Source organism: Tachypleus tridentatus, chromosome 10 (genome assembly GCF_004210375.1).
Source record: "Tachypleus tridentatus isolate NWPU-2018 chromosome 10, ASM421037v1, whole genome shotgun sequence".
Lineage (NCBI taxonomy): Eukaryota > Metazoa > Arthropoda > Merostomata > Xiphosura > Limulidae > Tachypleus > Tachypleus tridentatus.
Window position 1 is genome coordinate 80,012,401 of NC_134834.1, and position 22,315 is coordinate 80,034,715.

General features: G+C 34.9%; 1 protein-coding gene and 1 long non-coding RNA gene across 3 annotated transcripts in view; one reads left to right on the top strand and one right to left on the bottom strand.

Annotated features, from left to right (window-relative positions):
* LOC143229677 (protein O-mannosyl-transferase TMTC2-like) overlaps positions 1-22,315 on the bottom strand; it is a 262,964-nt gene that overhangs the window by 160,010 nt on the left and 80,639 nt on the right. The window contains exons 1-2 of one of the 2 annotated variants that reach the window (XM_076462362.1): positions 11,884-12,024; positions 402-465 (exon numbers count right to left, since the gene is read on the bottom strand). In XM_076462362.1, the coding sequence (XP_076318477.1) occupies positions 402-465; positions 11,884-11,890 (71 nt within the window). In that variant the 5' untranslated portion in view covers positions 11,891-12,024. Of the gene's footprint in view, positions 1-401; positions 466-11,883; positions 12,130-22,315 lie in introns of those variants that run through there. The other variant, XM_076462361.1, reaches the window with a different exon arrangement.
* LOC143229678 (uncharacterized) lies at positions 6,261-15,909 on the top strand. Its single transcript, XR_013015993.1, has 3 exons — positions 6,261-6,620; positions 11,322-11,448; positions 15,578-15,909. It is a non-coding gene; the product is annotated as an uncharacterized LOC143229678 (long non-coding RNA).

The window sequence follows — 22,315 nt, forward strand, 5'->3', positions numbered from 1 at the left end:
CGACGTTGCTAAGATGCTTTAAAAGAAAAGCTATAGATATAGGTCGTTTTGAAACTACGTGAGGCTCTTGAATACTAGCCATTTAAGTATCAATGAGTCTTACAAGAAATCAAAAGTGTACGTGAAACTGAAACTACGTTTGTTATTTAATGTTGTGTGGATATTACAACACTAATAATTATTCACACGCATATATTTGGATCAGTTATGACTTAAAAACTTCATTTACGTCTAAATATATATACATATAATTATATAAACAAGTCTTGATTTGTTTTGAATTTCGCGCAAAGCTACACGAGGGCTACCTGCGCTAGCCGTCGCTAATTTTGCAGTATAAAACTTGAGGGAAGGTAGCGAGTCATCACCACCCACTGCCAACTCTTGGGTTAGTCTTTTACCTGTTTGAGTGTTCCTTCGAGTCGAGTGCCTTAACCACCTGGCCATGCCGGGCCATAAACAAGTCTAAAATAGATAAAAAAAATATTAAATTTAAATTCACTAATATATATATATGTATACATAGGCATTTTTATAACAACTAAAAATACAAATAGTTTTGACAATGTTAAACTGTGGCAATGGATAAGATAACAGCACAAATAAACAACTATAAAGTTTTTTGTTGTAAATTATATTAAGCTATAACAAGTCTTGGTATTATTAAGCATTGGATATTGCTCATGTTGTGGTTCACATATTATGACATGTTCATCTTTACTTTCACTCGTAAGATCTCTGAATAAATTCTAATTTACTAGTATAAAATAATTACAATGAAATATCTAGTCTAGTTTACAAGCAGACTAATCTAGACATTTGTAACGATTATACACCTATAATTTCCTAATTTATATGACAACATATTACGTTACAACACTTCATTGAGAAATCCTTATTTATACGAATCCATTTCCGTTTAAATATTAAACTTGACGCTATCTGAATATAAGCGTTCCTTTGTTTCAGGAAATAACCTTATTTATGACATCTGAACTGAACAGTCACATCCAATCTATCAACCTATTCTTTGTTTCAGAGAACAACCTTATTTAAAACATCTGAACTGGATAGTTACATCCAATCTATCAACCTATTCCTTGTTTCAGAGAACAACCTTATTTAAGACATCCGAATTGGACAGTCACATCCAATCTATCCACTTATTCCTTGTTTCAGAGAACAACCATATTTAAAACACCTGAACTGGATAGTTACATCCAATCTATCAATCTATTTCTTGTTTCAAAGAACAACCTTATTTAAGACATCTTTATTGAATATTCACATCCAATCTATCAACCTATTCCTTGTTTCAGAGAACAACCTTATTTAAAACATCGGAACTGGATAGCCATATCCGATCTATCAAGCTATTCCTTGTTTCAGACAATGATTTAGTTTATAACATCCGATTTTCCCTTTGCTTTTCAGACGCATATCCGGAACACACATCACATACAAACTAGATGTTATACATCTTGGGATTTATGTTGTCTCCCCGATTGCCCAAACTGGCTTTGCAATATTACAATAAACACGAATTTTGACTTAGGTTATTACAGTATATAATTGAATAACATATTGAACATACTTTAAATATATATATGTACAATTAATATACAATTTTAGAATAAATGGTTGCATATTTGCCTATATGATTGAACAAATAGCTCACAACAATATTTAATTAAAACATATATATTTCATTTATTACGCTTTGTTCAAAGTACTTTTCGAAACAGCACTCTTTAAGGGCTAAATTTAGAGTGATTTAGTACTTAGCGTGCCATGTTGTTAAACCGAAGATCCAAATACGTCGCATGTTTCATTTTTGAATCGTGGATGTCATAAAAGTGACCACCAAAACCCAATATTTCATTAAAGTAGCCTATAAGTTGGAGGCGACTATGGGAACTATAACTAGTTAACAATATATATCAATTGACAATTATAGACAACTAGTGCAGATAGCACTTGTATGCGAATATTTAAAAAAAAAATCAAAATAGTAGTTTAAACTGCACATCTCCGTCTAAAATGATTCGACCTTAAAAGGTGTTCGAAAGAAGCAACTTGACATAGTATCTTCCTCCGTGGTTAAAGTTGACATAGTATCTTCCTCCGTGGTTAAAGATAATAAGTTAATTTATTCTCCAGATCTTTGATCATTAAAGATACTCCTTGTGGATAGCTTTTACTCGGTTTCCTTAAAGTATATTTGTTAAAGCTACCAAGGATGCAAAATAAAATTTTGAACTACTGACCAGAGAGAGACAACCAATCAATAGCACCCTATTAACAATCACCTTCGCTGGAGAATTTGCCATCACTTTTACAGCGCACACATAGCTCACATTGTTGCAGGTATCTTTTTATGACACTGTTCGGATTCGAAACCGGTTCTCCAATTCTGAAATGCAGAACTCTGCAATAGAGCCAATCCACGTTCAGGTTCATGGTGGAGAACCAGGAGAAAAGATCGATAACAAATGTAATGAGTTGAAAAGCTGACGCTACCATCCCGATAGGGATGTCAAGTTTAGTCTGATATCTTACCTTTAATAACAAATTGGTTTTCTGGTGTTTTTTGTTGCTGTTTTTAAGATAGCCGTACTGACGCAAGCATATGAGAAACAGTCTTTAGAAGATTCCTATGTTTCAGCTTTATGCGAATTATGGTTTGCGTACAATAACAAAACCCTGGTATAAATAAAAAGACAACGGAGATGTCTATGATTTATCTTAACTATGAGTTTTAGCTGGTCTACAAAAACAAACAAGATAAGAAATTGAAGCGTTCGAATTGGACTAGATTTCTTAATATCGAGAAAGATCAGTTGAAACCCAGTTATGTGAATTTAATTTGATCACAGAAGTACCCAGCCACAAATGAGAAATGACACTAAGCCTAACATTACCGACTGTATGCAGGACTCAAATGAAATAATTTTATCACATGTTCGACTGTATGCAGGGCTGAAGTATCATAATTGTGTCATATGTTCTCCAAATCTTCCGTTTACTCCTTCAACTTACGTATAATGACGAGTGCATGATCGCTAGTTTTATGCCAAGGTTGAATGAAAACAGGTCAGTTTTATACAGCGTTCCATGTCTTAAAGTTGGAAAATCCTATTGATTTCCTTTAATGCTTTTCTAGATACTGAGCATTTCAAGTAAATCCTTTTCATGCCAACCAGCAAGGCTATTACTAGATCATGCCTATGCTTCGCTGGAAGTCTTTATACAGTGCGCTGAACCTCGGATTCCTGTTCCGCTGAAACGTCGATATTTCATTCGGGAACGTCAACGTAGAAAGATATTAAAACACGGCATTTTAACAATCAGCAAGTAATCCACTTGTCGTGCGGCAACTGCAAAATAATTAATCTGTTTTCATTTACGTATATTGTGCTCAACCGAGCACAATTAATCACTAAAACGTGTTATAAGGCAGGCCTAGAGGCGTTCATCACAATTCTAATCTCATTTCATTCAGATTTTACTTCGAGCATAACGGTTTTATGACTAAATAAGACTACAGCTAACAGAACGTTTGCTTTATTTGAAATATTTGGTGACGAAACAAACGAGATGACAATGATTTTTTTTTTTTTTCAAATCAGTAAAGCGATAAAAATTATTCACACAACACTTACGTTGTGTAAATAAGAATTCGCTGGTTGCTTGTTAAAATACACATACATATAAGCCGTTAATTTATTAATTTTAAACATCAAGTTGTATTAAAGTAGATATCCAAGGATTCGAGTCCACTTTGGTGAAAAATGCAAGTTCGTGAGCTATCACGAAATTGTATTTCAAGTTGTTTAAAAAAAGAAATGGCCCGGCATGGTCAGAAGGTTAAGGCACCTCGACTCGTAACCCGAGGGTCGCGGGTTCGAATCCCTGTCACACCAAACATGTTCGCCCTTTCAGCCGTGGGGGTGTTATAAGGTATCAAGCAATCCCACAATTCGTTGGTAAAAGAGTAGCCCAAGAGTTGGCGGTAGATGGTGATGACTAGTTGCCGTCCCTCTGGTTTTACACTACTAAATTAGGGACAGATAGCGCAAATAGCCCTCGTTTCGCTTTGTGTGAATTTCAAAACAAACCAATAAAGAGAAATGTCACTCAAAATTTAGACGCATTTTGTGAGTTATCAAAACACGTATATATATATATATATATATATATCCTTACCAAACGACCTGAAACAGATGAGAAATCACAAGGTTCGTGAGGAATATTCGAATTTCCAATACAAATGTAAAATAGCCCAATGATCGAACAATAAGACTTGAAAGTTATAACTAATCATAGAAGTTTGTAAAGATTTTCAGTGTTTGCTTTCATCAGCGTATTACATGAACAAATATTTCATGTTCAGAATAATATTATCAAATTTATAAATATTAGTATTAATATTGTAATGCCGTGATCTGATTACCTCAAGAAGCTATTCTGTCCACAAATTTCAAATATTGCAATATATTTACAGACTGAATCGTGTGTAAACTGTCGAATGCCGTTAGTCTGAAAGATTTAAGTAATAACAATTTTATCTAAACCTGTGGAATTATTTCTCAGAGGTACATGGAAAGGGTTGCAATCGTCTTGGTATGTAAATTTTTATAGATAATTTGAAGAGCAAATCTGGTATGTTTAATTGATTAAAAACATATAATACAGGCCCACTGTATATATTAAGTTTCACAAAACTACATTGAGTTTATTTTTGTTTGTTTCTTTTTCAATTTTACGCAAAGCTACACGAGGGTTATCTGCGCTAGTCGTCCCTAATTTAGCAGTGTAAGACTAAAGCCAAAGTAGCTAGTCATCACCACCTACCGCCAACTCTTGGGCAACGAAGAGTGGAATTGATCATTACATTATAACTCTCGCACGGCTGAAAGGGCGAGTATGTTTGGTGTGATATGGACCTTTAGATTACGAGTCAAGCGCCCTAACCACCTGGCCATGCCGGGTCATTTACACTGAAAGGAATTTTAATCAACACCAGTTCGTATTTACTTGTCTCTACATTACTCATAAAAATGTGAAGGGTTTTTCGTCAGTTTTTACTGTTACCTTATATAAGAAAAGTCAGCCTTAGATAAGGGATCGCTGTATATTAGAATCTTATTTTTTCCGTTTGTTTGTTTTACGAACGAATCAAATTCAAGTATTAATTTTCACAGTTTCGTTCTTTTGGAAAAGTAACGTTTGTTAAAAATGGCTGGTTAAACATGAGTTTAACCATCAATGATGATTTTGCTTTTTGTGTGTTTGTGTTCTGACAACAAAAACTGTATTTATTTTACGATTTAAGACTGCAAGTTATTTTACAGTCCTTGTTTTCACCATCATCACCACCACCACCAACAACAACAACAAAAAAAAAACATTAAAAATAATCATTTATGAAGAGTGCCATCTTGCGTGTTCTGTGTTAGGTTTATGGAAACATCGAAAATTACAACAAAACATTTATAATGAATAAATAAAAAAAAACGAATTTAATTTGAGTTTTTGTTGGTTTTTTTCTCAAAAATAAATTAATAACAAAATTTGTTTTTGTAAACCTGTATCTTTAACAGTTTACTTTTTTTTTGACATGGAAAAAAAACCCTCGTTTAACCTGTCACATGTACAAGTGTTATGATTTGAGAAAATTAAAATAACCTACAAAAATTACAATAACAATTACCTAAAACTCTTCGGAATGTGACTGGTTCCTCTTTGGGGAATTGCCACACTAAAGGTCTTTAACTATGAAACGTACTATGATATTACCGCTAATAAGCTCTGAGTAATTTTATAAAATAATATATAATTTAATGTTGCCTAAATGCTGTATTTCTAAATCAGTTGAAAAAAAAGGATAATTTGCATCTTCTTGAACGTAAGTAAAAAGCATGTACTTCCATTTTATGATATTTCGATAAATTCTACTTTAATTATTAGTTGGCTTTCAATTCAGACTTTAACACTGCAACCAATTTCGATACATTGTGGTTCCCCAATTAAGGCTTCTAAAGAGTATAAAATATTCATATAAGGTATGTCATACTTTATGTAATGTAGGTTTATATGACAGTAAGCTTATATTCATCCTCATTAACTCCAAGCGTTATTGGTTTTCTATGTTAATGTCAAAGCTGATAACTCCACCCAGGACAATATTTCGTCTCATCAGTATTCTTCTACGTTACTGATTTCGACTGCCAGTTTCTCAAGATGCTGTGGCCAGATAAACAGACAAAATGTCACCTAAACCCAATACAAGCTTATCTCCTGTGACAGCGCCACAAACCGGCGTCGAACAGTTCACACCTTCGGGCTAATTTGGAGGCACAGAAGGTGCGGAAAACGGCTCCAAAGCTTGATATAATGCCCTATTTTGGAAGAGGAACAATTTATGGCAATATATCCCACCAAACAAACCTCACCCTAACACGTTTTCCGTGCTTCACATATTCAGCTAGTTAAAACTCCTGATAAGCATCAGATGCATCCTTGTCGTGGAAAACTGGACAAACTGGATCAGTGGAGTTAAAAATTTCAAAATGGTACATCACAGGATTACATCAACAAGTTACTCTCCAATTACGACGGTATGTATACATATATATATTTTATCACACACGAGTGTCTTAAATTTATTATATAGACGTCAGATTAAAGAATAATACAAAAACCTTAAACTCTTTAAATTAATTAATTAACATTACGGACTTGGACATTGCAATATTTCACAGTGTGTTGGAATATTGTGAGAGACACATTCTTTCATGAGGAGTCCTTCCTTATACGCGCAATTTTGTGGACTTTATTTTCATTAAAAATATCCCGCTAAAACTTTTGAAAAAAATGTGTCATTTCTTTAAACAGAAAAACATTGTGTTAGTATTTTAGCAGCTACAATGTCGCAACCCACTATAAATAAGGGAATGTCTCCTTTTAAAAAAATAATTTTCAAGTATTTCAATTAATAAAACAATTACGCTCGCACTGTATAAAATGATATTGAAGCTTAAACGAAAGTCGGTGTACGCTGTACTGCAGACGACACCTTACAAGGTACGTGAGATATCTTGCTAATCTAGTCCATCATTACAGATGTTTCTATTAGCTGTTCCTAATATCAACGGATAGTGGGGTTGACCGTAGTATTATAACACTCCCACAGCTGAAAGAGTAAGCACATCTGGTGTAACGCGGACTCGAACCCGCGATCCTCAGATTATGAGTCGAGCAGCTTAACCTGGCCAATTAGATTAGTAGAAGATAGTCAATACTCTCCAGATCATATTGTCATTTTTGAAATTTTCTGACCAGATTAAGTATCATTTTTCTCACAAAAAGCCGACTCGATGGAGTTCTAAAACTCCATATAAATTATCTTATTTGAATAATTCAATATACTGTGATTTAATTATCCAACATCTCCAATTCTTGTATTTTGGAAAGAATTTTTATTCTTTGTAATTTTGAGGTAAATGTTTATAAGCAATCCAAGAAAACGACCAACAAGCTCGAGCTCTTCTGTACAGAGGTCTTTTCTTCGTCGACAGTCACCAGACAAGAACGATTCAATGAACATCTAAACTTCAAAAATGTAAACCCCATACATACAACAAAACACGTACTGAACTGTATCGACAGCCCATCGACCAACTAACACTTCAAGACCTTTCTCAGATCGCACAAAGAGACTTGCGTATTCTGGAAACTATCACGATAAAACTTATAAATCCAGTGATCAACAATGGGGAACAAGCGCTTCCAGGTTTGCTCAGGCCGTAGGTCAACTTTTTTTTTTTAGTGAATGAACACGACTACCAAAGTTGTGTAAAACGATTTTGTTTCAACTAGTCCTAAGAACAATTTAAAGTCACGTATTCAGAATTAATACTGCTAAGAACAATTTGAAGTCACATAGTCAGAATTAATACTGCTAAGAACAATTTAAAGTCACATAATCAGAATTAATACTGCTAAGAACAATTTAAAATCACATAGTCAAAATTAACCACTGCTAAGAACAATTTGAAGTCACATAGTCAGAATTAATACTGCTAAGAACAATTTGAAGTCACATAGTCAGAATTAATACTGCGAAGAACAATTTGAAGTCACATAGTCAGAATTAATACTGCTAAGAACAATTTGAAGTCACATAGTCAGAATTCATACTGCTAAGAGCAATTTAAAGTCACATAGTCAGAAGTAATACTGAACCAATGACTACAAAACGCTGCATTGTTCATATTATTATTGAATAATTTGGATCATGTGTGTTGGTAGAAGTATGTTAATTAAGGTTCTAGTTACATTATAAGTGGAAAATCTTCCGTTAGATTTAAATATCTGCATTCCAGCACTTGCTGTCTTTGAGATGCTAGAACATAACTTTAACGTTCTGCTAATGTTTCTAAAATAACAATTATATTCGTAAACTAGGGAATACGGTGGCAACATTAGTGACTCTATTATCTCAGCTAGCTAGTACCTTTAAGAGTACAGTATATATCTGTGAAGGACTGAAGAGAGAATCATAGTTTGTATGACTCAATGTAATCAGGTTTACTAGAATAACTCATGTGTTACTGTTAACTAAACCTTAAGTCACATGTATTACTGACAACATAGAATAACACATCATTCAATGAAGCTTCAATATGGTTGAATGTGTTGTTTAAAAATATAAACTTCTGTGTAATAACCATGTATATAATTATAAAAACAATTTTTCTGGAGTACAAACAATTTTTATTTATGTCTATTCACAAGTTTTAGAGGGTAAAGACACTGTATTACTACCATTTTTAAGAGCACAAAGTTCGACTAGTCTGGCTCACATGAAATGTTTATGCATTTTGTTAAGGAAAAACACAACAACATTGAATAACCTTACACGTGTCAATAAGTGTTTACTGCACATGAGTGTCGTTAGCCTCGTTCTGGACAAACTACTATGCACAATGAAAATGTGCATCAATGGAAAAAGTCACGAGAAGCGAATGTGAATAAACTCATTTGCCTGTCAATAACTCCACACATGCACTGAGTGTCGCATTGTTTAGTAGAAAACCAACCACTGTCCAACCTGCATGCTCTTTTGTATTGTCGTAAACACAACAACGTTACTTCAAACTTTTCTAGCAGCGCACCTGGATGACAATACATTTATGAGTTTAATGTATAATTTTAATTTTGCTTTAAAAAGAAGAAAATAAGTTGAGAACCATTCACATGTTACTAAAGCACTTCACGAAGATGCTTGAAGTCCTGTATGAAAATAAATCAAAAATGGTATATTTTGTGTTTTCGAGGCAGCGTGACACATGCATGTGAGAGGTAACATAGTTATTAAATAATGTACATGTTGTCATTCCTATCAAACGTTTAGTGCCTACAATTTGATTTTTTGTTTCTCACCACTCTGTAAACATTCTATTATAGAACGATAAACGAACTTCATTTGAGTCTCGTACCAATATCTGTACTTTTAAGTTGTTGACAGCAATATGAAATACTGCAAGGTAGTAGCGATGCATCCCGTTTCCTGAATCAATCACTCTAATTGTTACTGCTATATTCTTCTGTATGCAAAAAGGTATTTTGAACAAATATACAAAATCAAACATCTACAAATTACGTAGAAAATCACTAACTAGCTCAAAATCAAACCAACTTAAAATCTCTGAGGAATTTTTTAAAACTTTCGGCCGGAGTCTATAGAGCGGTAATAAAGTGTCGTCTAACATTTACTGCCCTTTAGCACAAGACGAATTAACGAAGAGCACACGAACAGAAAGATAACTATAGAAATAGATAAAAAATCATATGCTTTTTTAAATAAAAAAGAAGCTACTGTCATTTAGCTAACCTACTAAATTTGACTTTTTAATGGTACCGTTAACATTTAAATACTTTATCAGCAGTTAAAGCTCATATTTACGCTTAAACGTTTTGTTCTGAACTGGCATCTAAGACTGCGTTATCAGTTTCTGGAGTTTTCTCACACAAAATGTGTGACTTTCTTGATGGAAACTTCTCGTTAAAGAAGTGGTTCTTTATTCACATATAAACTTATCAAACTGTTCTTCTCAACCATAATTTGCAGTTAGTGTAATTGAAACACATGATGCTCATATGTCATTGATGAATTATTCTCTCATAGTTTACGAAAAATCAGTGAAATTATTTTTTTTAAATGCGTGTCCTTTACAATACCATGGGAATGATATTATAGTTTAAAACAGATAATAATATAAATCTTTAAACCATATGACAATTTTGCTACATATTTAAGCCCCTAATCCTGGATTTGTAATATACCTTTCGAGCCATACCATGGGAATTATATTTTAAAACAAATACTGATATAAATCTTTAAACCATATGACAATTTTGCTACATATTTAAGCCCCTAATCCTGGATTTGTAATATACCTTTCGAGCCATACCATGGGAATTATATTTTAAAACAAATACTGATATAAATCTTTAAACCATATGACAATTTTGCTACATATTTAAGCCCTTAATCCTGGATTTGTAATATACCTTTCGAGCCATACCATGGGAATTATATTTTAAAACAAATACTGATATAAATCTTTAAACCATATGACAATTTTGCTACATATTTAAGCCCCTAATCCTGGATTTGTAATATACCTTTTGAGCCATACCATGAGAATTATATTTTAAAACAAATACTGATATAAATCTTTAAACCATATGACAATTTTGCTACATATTTAAGCCCCTAATCCTGGATTTGTAATATACCTTTTGAGCCATTTCTTTCAACTGATAAAACAGTTTCTAATAACCACATGGCGTGCTCAACGTCCTTTCTAAACTAAGGGAGTACTGCTCATTGTAAACGTGTGTTTTTTGTTTGTTGTTAAGCAAAATGCTACAAAAAGGGCTTCTTTATTGAGTGCTGTGTCTACCCCGGATATCGAAACTCAGTTTAGGGCTTACCACTGAATCACACATTGAATTTCCTCCAATTGTTTTTAACAGTTAATTAGAAAATTATTTAAATATACTGCTTTTTTAACAAAGCTTTGAAGGTAATTCATTTATGTTCGAGGTTAAATGGTATTCTTTTCAGGGTAAATCATATAACTTTATAAAATGAGTGTTTCAAGTAATAAAAGTAAAAATTAATTATCAATTACATGTGCAAAGAAAGAACAATAAAATATAAGGTACTATTGTTTTGAAAAAAATTAAAAACTTTAGAAGTTGTCATAAATTTACGTGTTTGTCATTCAAAACCTTCATTGTGTTTTCAGTATCCCATCATTTCACATCAACAAAAGAAAAAACCTGACACTGATAGGTTCTAAACACATCATAAACCGAGTCTCCCCGACCCAAGAAGACAAGCCGACGTGGCCTCCGAGAGACCGGGTCTAACAGGTGAGTAATCACCAGAGCTAGGCCTGAGGCCTATAGCTCGACCTGGACCGGGGGTTAACTTCTTGCTTCCTAAATGTTTGAGCTCATTGTTTAGATTTTCAACAATATTCGTTTTATAAACTTCATACTTGGGTTTGATTTTTTTGGGTGTTTTTTCAATGAGATGTACTACGTTAAAGGTTTGTTCATACTTCTTGATTCATTCTAAGCTTTAAATTTATAACATAATTTTGTCTTTGGCCGTTTACTCTGAGCGTCTGCCCTTGGCGCCTTCCGTACTCAACAAGGTGACGACTCACAATGAGCCGCTAACCCTATCGCAGGTTTCAGAGTTTGAGATTAATAATGTGAAATAGGTTAATCCTCTCGTTCTTTAACGGATAAAAAAAAATACATGAGAGTATTTAAAAATTTCAGTACAATAAGTCCTCTCACCTGTCATCGTAGGCGAAGTCTGCTGATAACGTGTTCCAATGCAGTAACCAGGCAACAGCCGACACTACACCCACCACACAGTGTTCCATCTTTCCTAGTTTGTGGCACGCTAGCGTCTGGCACGACGGCTCGCGTTCCCGCCGCCAGTGCGCACGCGCACTCTTGGCTGGCATGCAAATTGTAGTCCTAAGGCGGTCGTGAGATGAGCGTCCAATGGAACAATGGTCTAGCGGCCGATGTAGTTCCCTGTAAATGACCGAGAGATCAGTGATGAAAATAGAAAACGGTCATAATAATATAGCACGAATTTTAAACAATCGTCTTAAATGAAGTAACAAAATCATTTTTAACGATTAAATAACTTAGAAGGCCCGCCATGGCCATGTGGGTTAAGGCGTTCGACTCCCCATCGCACCAAACATGTTCGCCTTTCAGTCGTAGGAGCGTTATAATGTGACAGGCAATCCCAATATTCGTTGGTAAAAGAGTAGCCCAAGAGTTGGCGGTGGGTGGTGATGACTAGCTGCCTTCCCTCTTGTCTTACAGTACTAAATTAGGGACGGCTAGCGCAGATAGCCCTTCTGTAGCTTTGCGCGAAATAAAACAAAAACAAACAACCAATAAACAACCTAAAACATACAGTAATGTCAAATAACAACTACTGATATTTTGTGTCTGAGAAATCTGTCAACGATTGCTTTTGCCATGTTATACCTAAGTTGGAAAACCTAGAAGAATAACCACAAAGTATCACATAAGATGTACATAAATTACTGATACTGGAGGCTCCGCTAGGTTCTGAAAAGATTCGGGATCGACCTTATAGGCAAGAGATTTTCGACATTTCAGTCCAATGTCGATCATGTTTTTCAATTCTGATTTTTCAAGAATTCAGCTGAGGATTTGGAACATTGTCAAATAGAATCGGAGCACGGTCCCCGTGCATCAGTGTCCAGCAACCCTCCGGAGCAAAAAAAATCACTCATATACCAAAATGATTCAAAAGAAAAAAACAAACAGTTTGTAGTAATATACAAAACTTGAAAGATTCCAATGTCTTAATCATAAGTTTGGACAACCTTAAGTGTATACAATCAATTTCCACAAAAAATGAGTGACGAAATAGTATCTGACAACCTTCTATTTTGTGATGATAATCGAATATGTGAGATACGTAATTTTTTTTTCACGGACAGCCAGTGATACTTTGAAATAAAAATACGTTTTCGCGTTTTTAAAAGTCATTCATTTGAAATCTATTTTTTTGTAATTTATTAAGATACTTTTTAAATCATGTCGCTAATGATAGGCATTTTTAATAATTTTGTGACGTTTTCGATTATTTTTGTGGTGCATTTGAAAGTATAACTTAAACGCTTCTTACTCTTTGGAGCAATAATTATAATTAAACCGACTGATAAAAGTTCATAAGGCTTTTTATTTTTTTACTTAACTTTTAGGGTGGATTGTTTGTTTAATTTTGCGCAAAGCTACACGAGGGTTATTTGCGCTAGCCGTCCCTACTTTAGCAGTGTAAGACTAGAGGGAAGGCAGCTAGTCGTCACCACCCACCGCCAACTCTTGGGTTACTCTTTTACCAACGAATAGTGGGATTGACCGTCACATCATAACGCCCCCACGGCTGAAAAGGCGAGCATGTTTGGTGCGACGGAGATGCGAACCAGCAATCCTCAGATTACGAGTCGCATGCTTTAACCCTCCTTGCCATGCCGGACCTTTAGGGTGGAGAACAATTGTTACTAATTTAAAAAACATTAACTTGACAATTTGATAACTCAAAAACAGTCAAATTTAGTGGTTAACGTATGATGTTATATTTAAAACATATATATAAAATAAAACTGGCTACAGAAAACATTATTGAAAATTGTGATGAGTTGTTTTTCTATTACATTTATGTTCACTGAGCTTTTCCTACACCCTGCTCCCTTCAGTGGCATGGCGATATGTCTGTAAACTTATACTGCAAAAAAGCGGGTTTCGATACCCAAGGTGGGCAGAGCACAAGTAGCCCATAGTGTAATTTTGTGGGTTAAATATAAAACAATCATTCAAACTCTACACCCTTTGTATTGTGGGTGATATATTAAGTCCTTCTCTCTTCTTTCTTATGGGCTCTAGAAAGTAACTTTACTGATTGAGATGCCTTAATGGTATCGTGTGCGTGTACGTTTACTCTCATAGTGTTTCTTCCAGTTTTAAATATTATCACAATCAACTACTGTTGAAATTCTGTTTTTGGTATCCAATGGTCCTTTCAGTTAAAGTTACTGTTAAAATGTAATTTGATTAGTGTTTGGTTTTTACTTTCGCGCAATGCTACATGAGAGCTAACTACGTTAGCCGTCTTTAAATTAGTAGTGAAAGACTAGAGGGAAAGCTGCTAGTCATCTCCACTCACCGCTAACTCGAGTCTTGGGCTACTTTTCTTCAACAAGTAGTGGAATTGACCGTTATGGTATAACGCCCCAGCTGCTGAAAGGGTGAGCATGTTTGATGTGACGGGAATTCGATCCCGCGACCCTCAGATTACAAGTAAAGTGTCCTAACCACCTGACCATGCCGGACCGGGTTTGATTAATGACTAATCCAAGAGATAATTAAATTTTATAGTAGTATAAATGAGAGTAACAGCATAGTGTACACTTTCTTCAGTCTATGGAGTTCACTTTATTAAATAATTACAATAGAAACTCTTCAGAACCGAGACAACACAGTCACGTGTGCGCTGGAGCAGCAGATCCGGAGGACGGCCGGACCAAAATTTAATCACAGTAACTGTGGAGTTTTTAACATTTAACTTATACTTCAAAAACTGTCTTTCGATAAATAGATGGATATATGGTAGTATGTATCAATCAATGTAACAATGTTCAATAAATTACATGCGTAATCTGCACTTGTACATGGTCATGCCTGCTTATTGCCATGGTGAGTATAAGTGTCCGTGAGCAACTGTTTTTTTGTGTCACTAAGTGCTTGTAAACAATTAACGTTTTCAATAAATTATAGTGAAATTATCTCAGAATTCAATCTCTGAGTATCTTTTTTTTTTCGAAATTTCCCAGGCATGCTTTCAGCCCTCCCCCCATGCTTTGCATGCATACTATTTTGAGTTGCTTGACCAATCAGCGTAGACAGAATAGACAATTATTCTCTGCTGAATATGTTAATTTTCCTATTTTTTTCATCAAATGTCTTTTTCCAGGGCGCTAACGAGAGTCGACGACGCCTTGTATTTAGAGCTATGATGAGTGACTTAAGGATTGCTACAATCTGTGTTCACCAGAAGCACTGGTCTATCTACGCGTAGTGCGCGATGAACTTAATATCATGTGAATGCTTTTCATTGGTAACATTTCAAAATTTGTGTAGTACAATCACAGGTTAGTTTTGAGCAGCTATTTCACATTAGCACGTCTACTGGTGTTCTATTATGCATTACGCTAGCTATATTAGGTTTTGCTGTGAGTGGGCAAGTTGAAATGTTTCAGCTCCCTAAACCGCCAATGGTACAGTTGTTTATTTTACAAACTACATACCTTCCCATAAGTTTACACTAATAATCTCGCTAATTTTGGTAAAATCTCTTTGATTTGCATATAAAACAAACAATTTCAGTGTTACCATTTACAATAATGACCATACACTTGTCGTCTCTCTCTCTCTACAGTTATTAGAGTTTCCGACTGTCTTTGCCTTCTCATTGATCTGTTGGACTTTGGCGACTTCTTTGTGAAGTTATCCAACAATCACGTGAAAAGAAAGACTGGTTTACTTGATTGTGATTGGCTCAACCTGAACAGGTGACGCCACTTCAAAAGTCAGTTGGAACTCTGGGATTCCATAAAGCCAGAAGATAAACTTTCAAGCGACTCTTCTTCTTGACGTCTGGTATGAATCGTGTAGATCCGAGGACATGATTATTCAACTACATTTGCTGCCTCCATTCGTTTAATATTCTGTTTATTTTATTGTGAAATTTCCAGGTCAGCCATTATCCTTCTTGGCATTTTGTCGTTGATTGTCTTGTCAACTATATGCAATAAAGTGTTTGAGAAAATGTGTCGTCCGTTTTGTTAATTATCTCAGTTATTACTGTACACCTCACACAACCTCCTGCTATTGCGAGGGAAAACTTATGTTATTCTTAATCCAGAAATACGCTCTAACGAATATCACTATATTTTTGAAGGTCTGCGGGCTTCCTTCCTCATGGCATATTGATCTCAACTAGTTATCTATGACAGCTGCTGACCTTTAGAAATCTTACGCTACGTTGTGCCATTAGAAACATCGAGCTTCAGCGAGAACGAACCTATTACTAGCAGGAAATGCGTGTTGTCCTGATACTTTTGGTAATATTGCGTGTACTGCCTCTTATCTTCGCTGCTTCTGGCTTTGTAGTTTCACTCTTTTCCTGACATAACAACCAATACAGCCAGGTAGCACTTCTGTTTTGAACATGACAGTAACCAACATTACAACCATAGAAAGTCGATACAGCCAAGTATCACTTCTGTTTCAAACATGACAGTAACCAACATCACAAACCATAGAAGTCGATACAGCCAAGTATCACTTCTGTTTCAAACATGACAGTAACCAACATCACAAACCATAGAAGTCGATACAGCCAAGTATCACTTCTGTTTCAAACATGACAGTAACCAACATCACAGACCATAGAAATCGATACAGTCAAGTATCACTTCTGTTTCAAACATAACAGTAACCAACATCACAAACAATAGAAGTCGATAAGCCAAGTATCACTCCTGTTTCAACATGATAGTAACCAACATCACAAACCATAGAAGTCGATACAGCCAAGTATCACTTCTGTTTCAACATGATAGTAACCAACATCACAAACCATAGAAGTCGATACAGCCAAGTATCACTTCTGTTTCGAACATGATAGTAACCCAATATTAAAAAAAAAAGCTAACACACAACCAAATAGAACTTTGTCTTGTTTTGTTTTGAATTTCGCGCAAAGCTACACGAGGGCTGACTGCGCTAGTCGTCCCTAATTTAGCAGTGTAAGACTAGGGGAAGGTTGCTAGTCATCACTATCCACCGCCAAACCTTGGGCTACTCTTTTACAAACGAATAGTGGGAAAGACCGTCACATTATAACGCCCTCACGGCTGAAAGGGCAAGCACGTTTGGTGCGACGGGGATTCGAACCAGAGTTATTAACATGTATAGCTTATAGATACTTCCAAACAGAACAGTCAACACAGATAAATATCGCTTTATTAAAATATTAGCTATTAATTCCATCACTTAACATTCCTTTTTCAATATGAGTGTCAGCACAGTCAAATACCACTTTTCCAAGCTAAACAATAATCCTATCTCCAATAAACTAATAGGATACACAAACCTGTTAGATTTCAGTTTTCTAGCTATAATTAAGCTCAAAAAAGTCTTCAGGGCAAGAATATCATTAATAAATGCAATTTCTTTTTCTTTTCACATGCAACATACCAAGTATTTTTGCACTTATACAATATAGCTTAAAACAACAAAGGGCCTGTTGGTCCATCTGGGAAGTCCAATTTACTAAATTATACTGTAAATGAAAATAAAATATCAAAGCCAGCCCTTATCATTCACGTATGTATTAAACCTTCGCTCACACTGCCTTAAACTAATTGCAGCCACAAGATATGAAGGTAATCCATTCCAAAGGCCAACTTTTCTGATGCAAAAATAAAGCTGTCTAAACTGGAGAGATAACTCCTGTCCCACCAGGATTTATACCTGTGTCCCCTAGTCCTACTGTTCTAATTACTAAGTACGAAAAAAAAGAATCATCAACATTATCGATTCTCTTAACAGTTTTAAACACCTGGATCAGATCCCCTCAAACTCCTCTTTGTTTTCCAAGAAAGATCAGTTTTCGATATTCTATTAACCTATCCTAATATAACAATACGTCTATCCCAAGTATCATTCTACAAACCCTCCTCTTAACCATTTCCAACAATTCAATGTTCTTCCTAAGGTAAAGAGCCGAGCACTAAACACATTACTCCAACTGTAACTAGCCAATAACGTATACAATGACATCATAACTTCTTTAGACTTGTATTCAATGTTTCTATAGATAAACCTAAAATTTGCCATACCGTTAGCAACAACATATTACTTGGATGGATTAAGTGACCAATGAACTATAACACGAAAGTTCTTTTCTTTGATAACATGTTAAGATTATTTCCCTGAAAATTATACCTATAATTCTAATTATTATATCCCACATGCCATTTAATCGCTAAGTTCACCACATAACAAAATCAAATCCCATTGTATAATCGCTACCTTCTCCCCGACAGCCGGCAAATCTGAATGGCTTATTGATCATTCCTTCATATTTTCATTGATGTAGATTCAAAGGAGCAGAGGTTCCAATAACAAGTTTTGAGGTGCTCCACGTGTGATCCAGTTTGTGAGAATTTTGTTTATAACAACTCTTCTGGCTTCCATCCAACCACTTTTCTTTCCAATTATCTAATCTATCCTATCTAGCCTATCCCTTACACCTAGAGATGCATTTTTTTAAACAAGGTTTTTATTTGGCATCTTGTCAGAAATTTCTTAAAATTCCAAATCCCCACCAGTACCATTCATCTACACAAAACTAAACCTCTTCAAAAATATCAAATGATTAATAAGGTAAGATTTTCTACTAATGAAACCATATTGACTATTCAACAAACTTTTAAGTCAGAATCTATATGATAGGAATCTCTATTTGGAAAGAATGGTTCTGATGTGTGTGTTTTTTTCCAATTCTTGTCGTACAACATTTCTGACATTATAAAACGAAACCTACACTTTCTCTCAGTTTGTATTCTAGTATCTTCTGTACAACACACCGAACGCAACTTTTGCATCATTTTCATCCAACGTGACTCATTCATTACCTTCTAACTTTAAACAGTTTACTAATCCCAAATTTCATTTGCTGCCAATCATTGTTTCAGTTAATTTTTTAAATACAAATCATTACGAAATCTTATGATACACCCGTTTCAATGAACCATAAAATGAGTGCAATCAAAATCTCAACACTATAACTCATAACTAACATATTTAAATGGTTATTGCTACTCGCTGACCAATAATCACAAGATAAACATCCCTGAAATTCTCTGAAACTTATCAAAACAACTACAGCCGTGTACGTTACAAGTTATTGAAACTAACTAGTTGAAGCTAGAGTTTCAGAAGTGATTTACAACAATGCTGACGTTCCAGTTGAAAACGATATTAATATTTTTTATCATTGCTGTTATTTAGTTTCATGTACATATATGGACAGAGCACTTTATAGTAGTGATTGCGTTTATCCACCTACACATTCACTCTGACCCTGGAAGTTTAAATAACATAAACTTTAGTAACACACTTTTATTATTGATAATTTACTGCAAATAACGTGCTTTATTTAATAAGTCTTTCTAAATTTAGCAGAAAGTAAATCTTAATAATATCATGATATGTTCGTACTATTTCATTTAATCATGATTACCCCAAACATGTTTTTTTAATGTTCAGCTTTTCTTCAAATATCTTTTCAACTTCCTTGGACTTCGTCATTAAATATCTGAACACGTATAAGAAAGATGTTATGTTAATGTTATACAAAACTTCTACTGTGTTTTTTTTCCTCTCTCAAATTACTGTTCCAATTCCACGTTTTATGTTTTTTGGTTGGAAACGAAAAAGTCGTATATAATCTAAAAAAAAACAACACACTAACTCTGAGAAAACACGATACATAGAAGCTTCCATTTTATCTGTTCATATTGATGAGTATGGACATAAACATTTCCATTGTATTATGTTTGAACACGATACATAGAAGCTTTCATTGTATCTGTTCATATTGATGAGTATGGACATAAACATTTCCATTGTATTATGTTTGAACACGATACACAGAAGCTTCCATTGTATCTGTTCATATTGATGAGTATGGACATAAACATTTCCAGTGTATTATGTTTGAACACGATACATAGAAGCTTCCATTGTATCTGTTCATATTGATGAGTGTGGACATAAACATTTCCATTGTATTATGTTTGAACTGATACGTCTTTTGCAATTAAAGTATAAAAAGTTAGCAACTTATCTTTGCATTCGAAAATAAGCAGTATTAAAAAATATTTAGTATTAATATTTAGGTTTAAGTAATAATTGTCGATATTCTACAAAGTATTGAAATTAGAATAAAAGGTGCAGAGTGGTATTCACCTATTTGACCCGCTATTCTCAGTGGCTAAGTGTTAAATTTAAAGGCTCATAACGCTAAAATCCGAGTTTCAATACCTGTGGTGGACACAGCACAAATAACTCATTTTGTAACTTCGTATTTAACTATGAACAAACAAACCATTGTAACCCATTTATCAATACAAACGACATCATTGTACGATGATGCAACCAAAGGCAGCTCTTTCGCAGCAAAAGTTTTAACTTTCTCGTTGAAAATGAAACACTCAAAATTAGCACACAGCAACATTGCACATATGCCTTTTTTTTTTTTCTGGAGACGAGCAAATCAACAAAGAATATTCAAATATCTTCTATGGAATTTTGCGACTATCGCGTTACCACGTGTGACTGTGAGACAGTTCGAAAACCAGGTAAATGATTTTGAGATATTCTAAATATTCCAGTTTTTCTAACCGTGAGTTACAAATCAAAGAGAAAGCATATTTCCAAACCGGTTTAAGAGAAACCGTGGAAAGATTTATGGTATAGTAATTTCAGATCTGTTCGGAAATCCTCCGGTCGAACTAAAGAAGACGTGACCTTGAGAATTAAGATAAGAATTTCTTAGAGTTGTGACGAAGAAATAGCTGAAAGTTTAGCTGAAAGCACGCTATTCTTCATGACTATTCGTAGTGTGTTCATATTCCGTATCCGTGGTTTGTTTGTTTGTTTTTTGAATTTCGCACAAAGCTACTCGAGGGCTATCTGTGCTAGCCGTTTGTAATTTCATATCTGTGTTGACTGTTCTGTTGGGAAGTATCTATAAGCTATACATGTTAATAACTCTGACAAAAAAGTGATATTTAGTTACGTTAACATGTATAAAAATAACCGTTTATTTCTGAAATTAACAGTTCTTGTTTTTGAATTTCGCGCAAAGCTACTCGAGGACTATCTGCGCTAGCCATCCATAATTTAGCAGTGTAAGACTAGAGGGAAAGCAGCTAGTCATCACCACCCACCGCCAACTCTTGGGCTACTCTTTTACCAACGAATAGTAGGATTGACCGTCACATTATAACGCCCCCACGGCTGAAAGGGCGAGCATGTTTGGCGCGACAGGGATGCCAACTCGCGATCCTCAGATTAGGAGTCGCACGCCTTAATACGCTTGGCCATGCCGGGCCCTGTGTCCGTGGTTTCGCGATCAAAGTCCGACAGAGATTTGATCTCGTAGTACGTCCTGTTAAAAGCATATTTGTGAATACATCAAGAATGCTGTATTGAAACTTTTACACACTGTGAGAGATAATAATCCAAGCAAAACATATGCTGAAACACAATTTAAATATTGTACCATTATTGATCTTATGACATGCATTGTTATTATAGTTCATATTCACCAAGGTAACCTTCATTTCTGTCTCAAAAAAAAGTGAATTTTATAAACAGTGTGAAATTAAAAAAAATAAGTGAAATTCAATGACTTTCGTGCCTTCTCAGTTCTCGTTATTCACCACATATGATAACACAATTTTTTTGCTTTATTATTTGTGTTTTGAGTCTCACGCAAACCTACATTCTAGCCGTCTACAATTTAACGGTGTAAGACTAGAAGAAAGGCAGCTAGTCATCACCACCCAACGCCAACTCTTTTATCAAAGAATAGTGGAATTGACCATAACATTATAACGCTTCATGGCTGAGAGCACGTTTGATGTGACAAGGATGTGAACTCGAGACCCTCAGGTTACGTGTCAAGCGCCCTAAACTCATGGCCATTCCGGGCCTTTTTCCTGTATTAAGACAGAGAAAATTCTTAGTACGGACACATACCCAACTTTCATATCAAACGACTTACGAAGCACAGGTAGATGTGTGAAAGTGTTTACAATCGTTTAAGAATCAAGTTCTTCTGAATTACAGCTTTCAAGTTACATCTATCGAATTTTCATGTTCTATAACGTACTGTTTTATAAAATAAATTCAGTGTTTGTTCTGTATAAAATGCCCTTCAGTGGCACAGTGATGCGTCTGTGGACTTCCAATGCCAGAATCTGCGTTTCGATACCCAGGGTGGGCAGAGCACAAATAATTAATTGTGTAGCTTTGTGCTTAATTTTAAACAAATAGACAAGCGTTACAAGATAGTGAACGTTTCAATTTTCTTTTCACT